This window comes from Hypanus sabinus, chromosome 3 (assembly GCF_030144855.1).
Source record: "Hypanus sabinus isolate sHypSab1 chromosome 3, sHypSab1.hap1, whole genome shotgun sequence".
NCBI lineage: Eukaryota > Metazoa > Chordata > Chondrichthyes > Myliobatiformes > Dasyatidae > Hypanus > Hypanus sabinus.
The window spans coordinates 57,690,239-57,704,738 of NC_082708.1; the positions used below are offsets into that span (position 1 = coordinate 57,690,239).

At 38.1% G+C, this 14,500-nt stretch overlaps 1 protein-coding gene across 1 annotated transcript in view; it reads right to left on the bottom strand.

Moving 5' to 3' along the window:
* The window catches only part of slc9a2 (solute carrier family 9 member 2), a 99,164-nt gene that overhangs the window by 52,840 nt on the left and 31,824 nt on the right, over positions 1–14,500 (bottom strand). The window contains exons 4-5 of the mRNA XM_059964407.1: positions 6,561–6,778; positions 4,875–5,077 (exon numbers count right to left, since the gene is read on the bottom strand). Coding sequence (XP_059820390.1) covers positions 4,875–5,077; positions 6,561–6,778 — 421 coding nt within the window. The remainder of the gene's footprint in view (positions 1–4,874; positions 5,078–6,560; positions 6,779–14,500) is intronic.

Genomic DNA, 14,500 nt, shown 5'->3' on the forward strand with positions numbered 1-14,500 from the left:
GTGCAAGGAGATAACATAAAGAGAGGAACAAGGGGATGGGAAATGGTGGGGGGGTGGTGGGGGAAGGCATTACTGGAAGTTTGAGAAATCAATGATCATGCCTTCAGGTTAGAGGCTACCCAAACAGAATACAAGGTGTTGTTCCTCCAACCTATGTGTGGCCTCATCCCAACAGCGGAGGGGGCCATGGATGAACAATAACATTTATTTCTCAAACTCCCAGTAATGCCCCTTCACCATTTCCCATCCCCTTGTTCCTATCTCATGTTATCTCCTTGCCTGCCCATCACCTCCCCCTGGTGATCCTTTCTTCTTTCTTCCATGACCTTGTCTCTTTCACCAATCAACTTCCTAGCTCTTTGCTTCATCCCTCCCCCTCCAAGTTTCACCTATTGACCTGGCATTTCTCTCTCCCCTCCCCCATCTTTCAAATCTGCTCCTCAGCTTTTTTTCTCCAGTCCCGCCAAAGGGTTTGAGCCCGAAACTTTGACTGTTCATTGGGGCCAGGTGCATGACAGGTGATATGTCATCTGTCGTAGAGCGGTTCTGTCAGTTAGCTTATTGGTGAGTGTCCAACGTGGTAAGAATGGAGTTTTTGCTATGTGCCATCATCAGCCGTTCATAGTGCTTCATGACGATTGGCATCAGTGCCACCTGGTGGTAGTTGTTTAGTTCTGAAATAGTAGAGTTCTTTAGTATAGAAATGACGGTGGCTGGTTTGAAGCATATAGAGACAGCAGACTGGATGAGTGAAATTTTGAAGATGTTTGTTGGGATATGGACAAGTTGATGACATTTCTGACCCCATTAAAATAACTACATGTTATAAACAAATATCACTGCCTGGAAAAGATGCTGGAAACAGATTCAACAATAATATTTCAAAGGCTCAGTAGGGAGAACAGATATAAAGGTATAGAAGAACAAACTTCAGGGAACAAATATAAATCTGTAGGGCTGTTTGCTTTTCTATCCAGTATGGAGTTATCAGTAAACCTTTACTTCTCTCTGAATGCCCCAAAGTGCTCACATTTAATCATCATTGTAAAACCCTAGTCACATTCATTGGTAAACATATAGCACTTAGCTGTGTCACTGAGCAAAACAAGATCACTCAAACAGCAAAATGTAATAAATTAGCCAGTTACTGATAATGCTGCTTTGCAATACACAAAACACACCAGCATAGGAACATCCTGTTTTCTTAATAAAATCCCCAATATCCACTTGAACTTTTGAACAGATATTTCATAACAGGGTTAGACTTGATTAGGTGTTGAAATTTCTTACTGGGGTTTAAATCTATAACAGAATTAGTAAATAGTTATGCTATTTATTTTGTTTTTATTTACTTAGTGACACAGCTAAGTTATTGCTATATTGACATATATTAAATTATATTGACAGTGCAGCACAACTTCTCACTTGTCATGCAGACATCAAACTTGCAAATGCTAATATTGTCTGTTTAAGAGCCAAAAGGTTCCTGATGATATGTTTTCTAAAATCAGCATATCTTTTCAATGAATGATCACCAGGAGAGAGGTATTTAATATAAACATGAATCCCTCTTACTGAAGAAAAACACACAGTGATGATTAACCGCAGCCTACAACAGAATGTGTTTTCAATTTTGCTTGATGTGGATAGCAAGTGCAGAACAGAAAGGATGGAAGGCAGATTGCACCAATCAAACTGTGAGGTAAATTCAATTCATTTCAACTTTTCAGCGTTGCTCCCTCGTCAGATCTGAAATTTGGAGAGGTCTCAAAAAGCAAAACCAATTCGGACATCAATGCTTTTCATGATCACCAAATGGTCTTCTCTTTATATGTTGCCTCAGCAAATACTCCGATCCTCCACATACTAAAGACAAAACGGCTAAAATAAAATGGTCAAATTACAGTTTCTGGCAATGCATAACTTGGATCTGGCTGGATGGCTCAACAAATTTAGCTTTGTTAGCAAAAGGTTAAGTGCTTGAGGGTAACACCCAAAATAACCGTACATTGTTGACCTTTGGGTAATAAAATATACCTCGTGAAGGAACAGTGTTACTTTAAAGCCAATGCTCAGGACATTAGAGACATTTATCATTTATGTTCATTTCAATTCTGGTTTATTGTATTGTAACAAAAACAAAATCAAGCAGAAGTAAAACACAAGAGATTGTGCAGACGCTGGAAATTCTGAACACATACATAATGCTGGAGAAACTCAGCAGGTCAGACAGCAACTATTGAAAGGAATAGAGACTCAACATTTTGGGCTGAGACCCTTCATCAACACTGCCTGACCTCCTGAGTTCCTCTAGCACTTTGTATGGGTTACTGTGGATTTCCAGCATCTGCAGAATCTGTTGTGTTGATAGCCTGCTAGTAAGTCACGCAAGACTGCAAAAACAGAAATTTGCACTAAGTAAATAATAGGAAAATGAAGGCAATTCCATGAACTTTACAACTGTATCAACAGTGAAATAGCAAGTATTTGCCATTATTTCACCATGAAATTGTCGTCAATTTTGCATTTAAAAATTCCTTGCTCCTACAAGCTGTTCTCAGTAATGCAAACCTCGTCACCATAACAGATTGGCTGACATTAATGTGTAAAAAAAATTGCACTTTGTAACACAAAGCAAGTAAAACTTTAAATTGCATACTGACCCACAACTACTACCTAAGCCAGGCATGGGCAAACTACGGCCCGGGGGCCATATGCGGCCCGTTAAGCTTTTTAATCCGGCCCGCAGAACTTGATGAAATTATATTAATAAACCTTGTTAACGTCTTTTTCCCCACAATTCTGGCGTTTTCCCAATAGATGACGCACTCTATATACATTGACCTTTGTTGAGGTGCAGCGTATTACTCCACATTTGCGCTTTACTCTTTGTTCGGCTCGACCTATTTGTGTGAACAGGCGTTCAGCGTCATGAACATCAACAAAGCCAGCCACAGATCCAAGTTAACTGACCAACACCTCAGATCCATCCTGAGAATCGCCACAACAAAACTAAATCCAGACTTTGATGCGCTGGCTAAAAAGGGAGACCAGCAACACTGTTCCCACTGAAATTAAAAATAAGTTTCTTCGTTGTGTTATGTAAAAAATGGATTTGAAAATATTTTTTTCAATAAGCCTTACATGTTACATGTCATTTCTATTAAGTGATGGACATGAGTAGTGCGCAGGTGCACGTACGTTCTCAAAATAAAAAATGCGCTCCAGATCAAATAACGTGCTCCGCATACTGGCGCGCTGTCACTGTTCTGTCCTTGTGCTGGTCGTTGTTGAGTTTTGGCAAAGGGGACAATTGAATAAGAAGGAGCAGGACAAGTAGACCTGTATCTCCTACCGTTTTTGAAATAAAGACAGTCAGGAGGAGAGTGATGATGATAATATCTTGAAGGATAACAGAATTTTCAGTGCTTTAAAATAATAACTGTTACTATTAAAAAAGCTGTATTTTATTCATTTAATTTTCAGTGTTTTAAAAGTCAATTCAATAAATAGCTAAATACCATGGGACTTCAAAGACAGATATTTTGTTGTAATGCATTTGTTCATTTTCAATTGAAATTAAAGCACATGTTTTCTACATATCCCATGATATTTTATTTTCTCTTATGAGGTGTATTACCAAAACACTCCATCCATCTGCTCCTGGTCTGGCCCCCCTGTCAAATTTTAGAACCCTTTGTGGCCCACAAGTCAAAAAGTTTGCCCACCCCTGACCTAAGCCCTCATCTGGCCCTTAGAAAATTAGTTTGCATTTTCCTCCTACAAATCTTTCTCAAAATTCTGCCACGTCAAATTCTACATATTGTTACAATCTTCACTTCGCACATAAAAAATAAAAATTTTCCTTTAATTTGTGCTTTGCTCTCCGAGAATTCTTCAGTGTTTCATTGCTGTACCTGCTTCATGACATTGCTGTTGTAAAAAATCAAAAATATACTAAATCTGACACCTGATATCAATAACACTAATGCGAAAATCCTTGTCAAAGCCACTGTGTCATCTTTGTTGGCAGTTTTCAAGGTTAGCAATAACTACCACTGTTTTACAGCTAGCCAAATAAAGGTCTTGTCTACAGACCCAGCCACAAGTAGGCTTAGCCTAAAACGTTGACTATTATTTCCCTCTGTAGATGCTGCCTGACCTGCAGACCTTTTGAGTGTGTTGATCAGGATTTCCAGCATCTGCAGAAAATCAAATCTAATCTTTGCTCTTTAGCCACTAGTGTCTTTCTCCTCCTTGTAACTTTCTGAATCCAAATCAGACAGCTCAAAAGTTGACATCATACAGGACTGCTAACTCCTGCCAACATGGACCTACAACCTTTCAGGTTCTATTATTTTCTCCTTTAAAAATATAAAGTATTCCATTTTCCAAAATTACAAGACTGGAACTAAATAAAAAAATAGACAATATTACAGCAATTCAGCACACCCAAGTGAATTCTGGAAGAAAAGTCATTAAACTGAAATGTTAACTTCAGGAGATACAATGTGACAGTGAGTATTTTTTGTTCTGGTAACTTTCCAAAACTTCTGAAGTAAAATCAAGACGCAACTTTCATGAAAAACTGCCCAGGCTAGTGGAAACCTAAACGTTTAAGCTGGAACTTGAAGAATCTGAAATATTTGCCCTACTTTCTTCATGTATATAAACTACACAGACTTCTTGGTAGGCTTAATTAATTTGTTTCTCTGGATGTAATACAAACAAAGCCAGTGCTGTAATGGTATAGGAACTGTTGTAATGCAAGGACATTAAAGGAAAAGTTGTTATTTTGGCAGCATTGATAATATTTTAAGACTTTATGCAAAAGATTTCAACAACAAAAACAATACTGGGATTATATCTCTAACCTGAATAAAGACGGTGAAGAATATAATCACAATAGTTGCTGTAATGAACAAATACTTCCGAGGAAAGACATGAGATGGGAGTAGAAATACGAGTGAAAAGCAAATTGCCCCACGCAGCCCTCCATAGGCGATGATAAATTGATCCTTGCGGGTAACCAATAGTTTACGAAATCTGTTAATAATCCAAGTCAGAAGAATAACACCTAAGGGAGATATAAACCAGAGTTAAAAACTAGATGCAAAATATATAAAAGGGATCACATCAACTATTACAGCAGTAGCTTTCTTTCTTAAAAATGGACATATTAAATTTCTGGCAAATTATTGCATCAGACTGCCATTGTGATATACCAACTTCCCCAAAGGTTTGTTAATTAAATTATTCATCCTTGAATAAGAGCTGTAAGTTGCTCATAAGAGATGATATTGAATGGATTTATCACAGATTGGCAAAACTTTAGAGCCTCACATTAGATATTTTTGGGGATAATGTACCAGCAACTCTTCAAATGCAGATCTACATGCTCACTATGCCCTGCATCCAACCATATTATAATGCAAGCTGGGAAATACGAGTAGTGATAGCATCCAAATGCGGCCTATGTCAACACTGGCGGCTTTCTTCAGTCTCCTTGAAAGCCCAGATCTGCCCAGATGAGAACAGTGAGCTGCTTTGTTTAAAAATTGCTGTTTAGATTCAAGTGTGAGTCTGATTGTAATGTTAAGTCCATTAAACTGGACTTTATTATAAAAACAATGAGGCGTTACACATTTCCACATCAATGTTTGATTTTACATTATTTCAAATAACTATGAGCTCTGTTCTTATATTCAACATTTTAGAATTCTGTCAAAGCTTGATTGCCCCAAAGGATACATATGTATGAAATGTTGATTGATTTTGAAAGCCTGGTTTTGCTAATCATTTATCAGCATTTTCAGTTCATTTATTTGGAACAGATAGATGATTGTCAAGGTGGAGATGGAAATGCAATGTTTTATTTTTAATTATTTAGAGACACAGCATGGTAAGAGGTCCTTGTGGCCATCCGGTAACACCCACATGACCAATTAACCTACTGACCCTTTGGAATGTGGGAAGAGACCAAAGCCATGTGGCCACAGTGAGAATGTACAGACACCTCAGCATGGAAACTGAACACGGGTTGCTGGCACTGTAAAAGTTTGAAAGGAAACAACTGCAACTAATTTAAATATTTGTTTATGAAAGTATAACTAATACATATCCTGAAGCACAATTCAATCATTGCCTCATCTGTTGCTTCAACTGAATAGCTAAGGGAGTCTCGCCTCTGTATACTTCTTGGGACCTTTCCAATCATTTTGAAACAATGTGATTTTAACTGAGGAGACTGGATGAAAACAGTGCAAGCTCAAATAAGAATAAAGCTGCACTTTTTTTTACGCTTCTATGGATTGATGGGGAGGTCTTCCTGGTTCTACACTCAAATGCAATAGGGGATATTACCAACAAATGTTGGAATGCACATCCATACCAAAAATAATCCAACTTTCCTTTTATTAACTTGAATTAACTTAAATCCAAAAATTGCCTTCACAGATTGATGATATCCCTTATCATTTGTACCCGAAAGCTTTAGTGTACATGCAGAGCCAGTGAAAACAATTTTATATAGATAAGTAATAATACTAGCAACTGTTTACCTAGAGCACGCCAAACCAAACAGAATAATAAAGTGAAGCAAACAAAGGCCCAGTTCCATTCATGCTTTTCCGTGATCGTTGATACACCAAGAAAAATGAAAATGAGAGTCTCACTGACGCTGCTCCACATCTTCAGAAAATACTTAATGGTGGTGCTGGATTTCATCGAAATGTTTTCTTCCACATAGCGCTTCATGCTCATAGAACAGGCTATCAGACTGAAGGGGAAAAAATATTGATTCTGTATGAAATTGAGTGTACACAAACGTTATAAAAGGAAAAAATGTCACTTTCCTTCCCATTTAAAAGATCATTTTAGGCCCAGTAACTGAATAGTTAAAAGCACCATTTGATTTTGTACCAACCTGGAGAATATTGACACTTAGCAATATTGAAAATGTGCATGAATAAATACTGTCAAGTAAGAAAACAGGCAACCCACCACCACTCCTGAGGGTAATGCAAGAGGGTGCCTGACAATTTTTTTTCCATCAGTTGGGTTTTAAATCCTACATGCCCCCATTTCCTCACGCACCAAATACTTTATTTTTAAACACTCTTTAAGTTTCATTAATTCAGCACAGTTTGCATCTACAGTGTGGTAATTGCTCATGGGCCCAAAGTACTGGCAACACAGACCCTGTTGGAGTCAGAAGGCCATGCAGCTGACTCCAATAATTCAGAATGTTCAACTTAAGTTCCTAATTATCGATGCCACAGAAGTTAGGGGACTTATACAGTTGGGGAGAGGAGTTGCTGACAGAAATATAGCCCTATTTAGCTCTTGTTGTATCTTCTAAACCAGCATCAGAATGGAACTGCTGGGCTTGTCACCCATGACTATCTGCCAATCAAAGAAAATGGGTTAGAGGACAAATATCACCCTAGAAAGGAGAACCTCAAAAATCTCCACCAACTATCAGATGTTCACATGAACTCTTGTTAGATATGTAATTAGACAGATACTGAGAGTATATTTTTTTCTTGCAAGAAAGAATAAGTACTGATCTTAAGTTTATTTAGTTTAGTGTTAATTTTCTTGGGGTCGGGAGAGGGTTGACACCAAGGTTGCAAGATGCAGCCAATGAAACAATGTGTGGTCAGACAAAAAGAAGTGATTAGTTGACAATTAAACTAAATGAATCCCTTCAAGTCTTTTAATGGTGAAAAACTCCATTTCTCAATGGTCTATTGGGAAAGCAAAGGAGTTCTTGCTTTCTTAATTAAAGTGTCTCTTTTGCTGGATTAAGCATAGTCAGTTTATTTTATGACATCCCAGACTTGGGTATATTTGAGGTTAGGGGCCCAGGATAAATGAGTAAAAGGAACAAAATCTCATCATGTAGAAGGCCATGAGTAATCTCCATTATGCTACAGTCATCAGCATTACTCAGCCATAATAGGAAAGACACACACACCCATCATTAGCTACAATCTCTCAATGTACAGAGGCCTCACATGCTACATTGCTGCAACTTTCATCGCTTAAGTGGAAATATAAGCAATTGATCTTTGTGGTGGCCGGGCTTCACAAAGTGTCACCAAAGAGGTAACATGGTCTTTTAAGGTAGGAGCAACTCACTGATCATAGAGGTAGATTTTCTCAGTAGCTAACAGACTTTACACCATATCACCTCCCCTTTCAAAAACCAATGCAATGTTGTTTATTGGTTTATGTATACTCATTAACCAAGTTTTTGTGCATAGTTACACCCAATGTTTTAACCTAATTATATTTTAAGAAACATATACCTATACTCTCAGACATATTGCAGTCTTTTTTGGCCAGAAGCATCTGTCATCCTTTTGCACCACAACTCCACTTGGGATTTTCCATTAGATTTTGCTCCAGAGCCATTGCGATGCTTATCCCTGAGGCAGTCTGTATCTTGAGAAAGTGGCACAACTATTTCAGCCATTTACACTTACCCACTCCTGGACTTAACTTCTGTAGCTTCAGTATTTCAATATGTATTTACAGTGATGCTTTTAATCTCTTATATTCTTGTGCTGCTCTTCTCCATTGCTTCCCTTTTTAAAGCCCTATTTTCACTTCTTTTTCCTTTAGCTCCCTCTACCTTTGCCAAAACACCTCAAAGCTGGCTATGCTGTGTTTGAACAGATATCAGTGATCAACCTTCATCTTGTTGAAATGATTTATTCCTTGCTGCATCCCAGTGCTGTGGCTACAACATTCTCCTCACCGACGTTAATCCTCAATGGCAACATCATAATTTGCAATAACTGAGTCCGGAACAGACATTTCAAAAGGGACTCTATGAACTTTAAGCTTTGGATTATTTGAGAAGGCAGGCCTGCTATTGACCATGCTTTTCATACTGCTAATGGGCCTCGACTGCATTAGTTTTGACCCAGTGACCCCATCTCTCCCAACAATTGACTTGAAGGTGCCCTTTCAGAGAAAGTACCATTGTAACATTGAAGATGAGTACTTCTATTTGTCCATCTATAAGCAGAACACTGCCTACTTCACATATGCAAACACCAATTCCTCTCCTGCTTCTGACCGTCTTCACACTCTGTCATAGACATTGAAAGATAAAGCATAGGAAGTGGGCCCAGCCATTTTACACTAATTCCACATTAAGTATATTTTTTGTTCTGCACACATTCTCCTCAACTTCCCCCAGATTCCAACAATTATCTACACATTAGGGGCCATTTACAGTGGCCCCCTAACCTGTCAACTCATGTCTTCAGTTTGTGAGAACAGTCTAGAGCCATCAGTGGAGACATATAGTGACAGGGAGAACGTACAAATTCCACACATACGGTATGGAACCTGGGTCTCTGGCACTGTGAGAAAATGACTCCACTAGCTACACTACCATTCCATTCCCTGTTCCCTCTGGATGCTTTGACTATGCTGTGTCTCTGTCCCATTACTTCATGCTCATTAAACTGGAGTGCTTCTTCAACTGCTATTTAGTTATCTGTTGATCGTTGACTTTCAATCAGGCTCAGTCCAGAATTACCAGCCTGCTGTCTCATGGTCCAGATTCTTCACAAGTGCTAGAATGTTCATTTCCAATTTCTCTTGGGACTACATTGCCATCTGTTATTATAGCTGTTTGCAGTTGACTGTTTAATATTAAATTTTGTAACACTTTAGATGAATACCTGGAGGGTAGAATAACAATTTAACTCTTTCTGATGCAGCATGTAGAGTGTATGTACAAGATAAACAATGTAGATCTGTTAATGTCAGTAGAATGATAGCTGATAGCTATCACTAAATCTCCTGGACACTTGAAATGTTGGGTCTGATCAACCCAGCCTATTACACATACACACCATTTTATTGTAAATTTTGCAACTGATTTCTCAATGCTTGTCCTGTGTAGCTGATAGCAGCTGGATTTTTTCTTAGTCTCAGGCACTATTAACATGAGGATGTCTGTTAACAACTAAATGTCTGTTGGCCACTTTGACAGCTGGAATTGATGGATTCTTTCTTAGTGTTTGCATTCAAGCCAATTGTTTATGTGTACAGACATTAATACCATTTCATAAGTCCAAGGAATGCTGTGTGCTATGGGGAGTACCTAATAGATGTATGAAGCTATGTTGAACACAATGTTAATGAACACATGTTGTTTGAATGAAAGAAGTCAGGCCAAGTTAATGTAAGAACAAAGAGTTTGTCTGCTTCTGTACGCCTCTGTCTTGCACAGCTTGTAAATATATTGGGCTGCCTTTGCATTTTCTTTGGACATCAAACAGGGCCAGAATGCAACTGGTGCCTCTGACCTGGGGTAGTTTCATGAGAGAGTTGAGATTTGAAGTTTCCTCAACATCTACAATCAAGTGGTGACTAAAAATTGTGAGCCCTGAAATCTTTGTGACTGTTAAGTAATACTTTGTGTAGTTTATTTGTGCTTTCCATTTGTGATAATAAATCAAGCTTAAGTTACTTAACACTACATCTCCTGGACACTCAAAATGTTGGGTCTGATCTACCCAGCCTATTACACATACACACCATATTCTTGTAAATTTTGCAACTTGTTTCCCAATGCTTGCCCTGTATCTTTCTGCCTCTGGGGCACTTCCCACAGTATCAGTGCTGCTGCTCACCTATTCTATGGCCACACTTTCCTGGTACTGACTCATGGGTGGGCACCTAACCTACTATGGGACTGTCCCCACCTCTTCACAATGTCAAAAAACACAAACAGATGATTCTGAATGGGACACTGCTTCTTTCCTGAAGCAGTGAACTTACACAAAACATGTCATTCCAAGTGCCCTAATCCACCATCATCAAGTTTCTGGGTGTAGAGTGCTAGAGCAATCAGTAGTTGTCTTTCCTAATCACCTTGGTCTATCTTCATCTTATTTCTCCTAAGAAATTCCTAAGTATGCATTTAAGACTTTATTTTTCTTTCATTATATTTGTTCAAAATTGTGCCTGTGGATACCTAAGCATCAAGTTCAGAAAGCTGCTGTAGTATCCCCACTCGATATTCGGACCATTTGTTTTAATAGCATGGGTGAAGTCACCATAATCAATATTGTCATCATTCTTCGTGGAAGTATTCAGTCTCACATTTTCCTACCATCAACCAAACTGTGGAATGCAATTCTGCATTATCCAAACCCTTTGCTTCTGCAAAACAATGCCTGCTATCCAATATTATTACAATGATCACAGCAGACTGCTTTACACAGGCAGAAGGAAATTTGCACGATTTCCCTGACTTTAGTTATGGGACCATCCATAGTCAAGCAATCTTCATGTTCTTTTGCTACCTCTCCACCTTAAGATATTTCATAGTGTCCTTGTTATCAAAGCATAAATCTTGCAGCCTTCTCAAAAGCAAGTACTTGTACTGTAAAGAGTTTAGTCTGTACTCTTGTTACTACACCCACACATTAATTATCACTTAATATTCTGTTGAAGAACCATCTCGCCAAGTCTCTCTGATGATACAATTCCCTATTGCTACCTTTTCATTTGGCTCTGCTTGCCAAGATTCTCTATCTGAAGTATTCCTGCTGGTGAAGATAGAGGTGCACTTTTTACTTGGCAACAGTTTCTTCATATTTGGATGTTTATTGAATTGTGATCCCAAAAATTCTGCCTGTGTTGTGCAAATGTTGGATCTTAACGCTGCTGATTCTGCTAGCTGTGGAATGAGCTACTAGTGTAATTGGTGGATGTGGCTTTGACTTCAACATTCAAGAGAAGTTTGGATAAGTCCACTGATGGGAGGGGTGTGAAGGACTATGGTCCAAGATTCAGCTCAATGTGACTAGGCAGAATGATAGTTCAACATTGACAAAACAGCATGATGGCCTGTTTCTGTACTGTAGGCCTTTACAACACTATGGTTTTCTATGACTCTGATAATAGGGCAATTTCTGCTCAAGAATCATCACATATTAGTCTTCATCCTTTCCATTGTTTAGGTGTCTAAACAATAATATTTGCCATGAAGATTATGTCCAAACACTTCAGCTCGACACCAACAATCTCTTGAGCTTTATTGTGTTTCCTGAGATTTCCAATGTATTCTTGATTAGCACATGCAAAAACAAATGTACCAAAATGACATAGCCTCTATTCTGCCACAGCTTTCCCCTAAACTCCTCATTCAGTCGAAGACTTGCACATATGTATCCAATGTCTTCATTTTCATTCGCATTACAGGTTCTTTCAAACCAATCTTCAGAGATGAATACTACATTCAAGCTTTCACTCACAAACTTAAACAGAACTTTTGTTTCTAGCAATTGGTCTAGCAACTGAATTGCAACCTCTATATAAGCAATGTTCCAAAAGATAACTATGTGTTAGGCAACAACCATCAGCTTAAAAAAAGCAGTAGCTAATTGACATACAACCTCCACCAATTCCCATATAAATTGAAAAAAAAAACTGATATACATAATCAACAAGTTGACTTTGGGAACACAAGCTAATACATAAAACCTGAACCTGTACTGCCGGCAAGGTGGCCACTGTTGTGCAATACCATTCTTAACAAGGTAAACTGATACTTTTTAATTTGACTTTGAAGACACAAAACAAATCCACTAGAATCTTGCAGAACTTAAAATGGGTAATTAATTGCTCAGACTTTAAAAATTGTGTAAAATTCACAAATCAGCCAACTTTATAAAACCTGTGGAATCAGCAGGTCAAACAGCCACATACCTGTCTGGTTTTACACCTTTATGTTTCCTATTATGCTAATAAAGCTAATATGCTGTGGAGAAACCAAAGTATCACTGTAGTTTGTCCACCACTGGGGGATCTCATTGCATTTTTGTCTTTCAAAGGCATTTAAGAAAGAAAATATTGTGAAAGAAAATTGTTATTAGTCATGGGAAATGCTCATATAAATGTCAACACCATTCAAAAAAAATCTTGCAAAACATTAACTACTCTTAACACACCACTGAAATTTTAAAAACTCAAGAGATTCAGCAGATGCTGGAAATCCAGAGTAACACACTCAAAATGAATAAAGGGCCAACATTTAGGGCTGAGACCCTTCATTAGGATTGGAAAGGAAGAAGTGAGAAACCAAAGTACAGATTTCAAATGCAACATTCAAAAACTTACAGGTTTCCAAAGTTCTTCTCTGAGCCTCAAGTGAATATTTTGCCACCCATCTACATGGAATAGACTATAAATGCCACTGGCATGTAGGGAAATAGGCAAAAATGAAGGGGTAGAGCAGACAAGATAATGAGAGTGTAGGGAGAAAGTTTAAAAATGGGTTTCATATCACATTGTTGTAAATGGTTATCAACACAGACTGGCCAGGACAAAGGGCCCATTTCTGTGCTGCATCTTTTAATGACTATCAGGCATCAGGCAGCACTTCATCCTTACTGTTAAGCATTCCTTGCCACACAAGTTACACTTCTTAAGCTTACTTTATTACTGTTATGCAGTCAAGATATAGGATCCAATTCTTGTGTCTTTTGCAGGCTATAGTTTCCTCTTTAACAAAAAGAGGAAACCCATACCCATATCTAAACAGTGAACTTATCGTTATTTTAAAAATATATCTACCAGAGAGAAAAAAAGTGGTTGAATATTGGGAAAAGATTAAGTTTTGTGGATTTACTTCAACAGAAATCAACATAACCTGGCTTTGAAGCGAATTGAATTTCTGAGAAGTTAACAGAGAGGCTCCAGACTCCCAGCTCCTTCACAATAGAAGCTTATTTCACAAAGAAACCTTTTGTCTTTTAAGACTACAACAGGCCAGTCAGCAACAAAAAGTTTCACACAATCTGATTTACATTTCAAGTCAATGAACTGCCATCAATAGTTTATAAGGTGGGAATTATAAAACTTGAATAACAAATTTTAAAGCAAAAGCAAACTAGCTTTCACCGGTTTCAATTTTACTATTTAGTCACACTACTCCTTTGCCATTTTAAGCCCAATTTCCACAAAGGAAAAAAATATTCTCAACAAAATTTCTTTGACAAGCATTTAATCTGAATACATTCCTCCCCCCGATCAAGTGTCAGGCAAGTAATACAGTAACCAGGTATGTTTGTCAATCATGATAAGTTTAACATACTGGAAAGTCCTAAAGGTGATTCACAGATGGGCAACAATCCAAAAAAAAACACTGAACTCAGGGTTACTTAGAAATAGTTTTGAAAATATGTTAAAGCAAGATATAAGATGAAATATGGGAGACCAAGATAAGAGCCCAGGCTCCAATCAAGAGACAGGGAAAACATCAAGAGAAAGTACCTTGTACGTCAAAGTCAGAGAAACAGATAGTTCTGGAAGATAGTCATAGAAAAGTACAGCACTGAAACAGGCCCTTTTGCCCATTTAGTACATGCTGAACCATATAAACTGCCTGCTGCCTGCACCGGGACCACAGCCCTCCATACCCCTCCCATCCATGTACCTATCTAAACTTCTCTTAAGTGTTGAAATA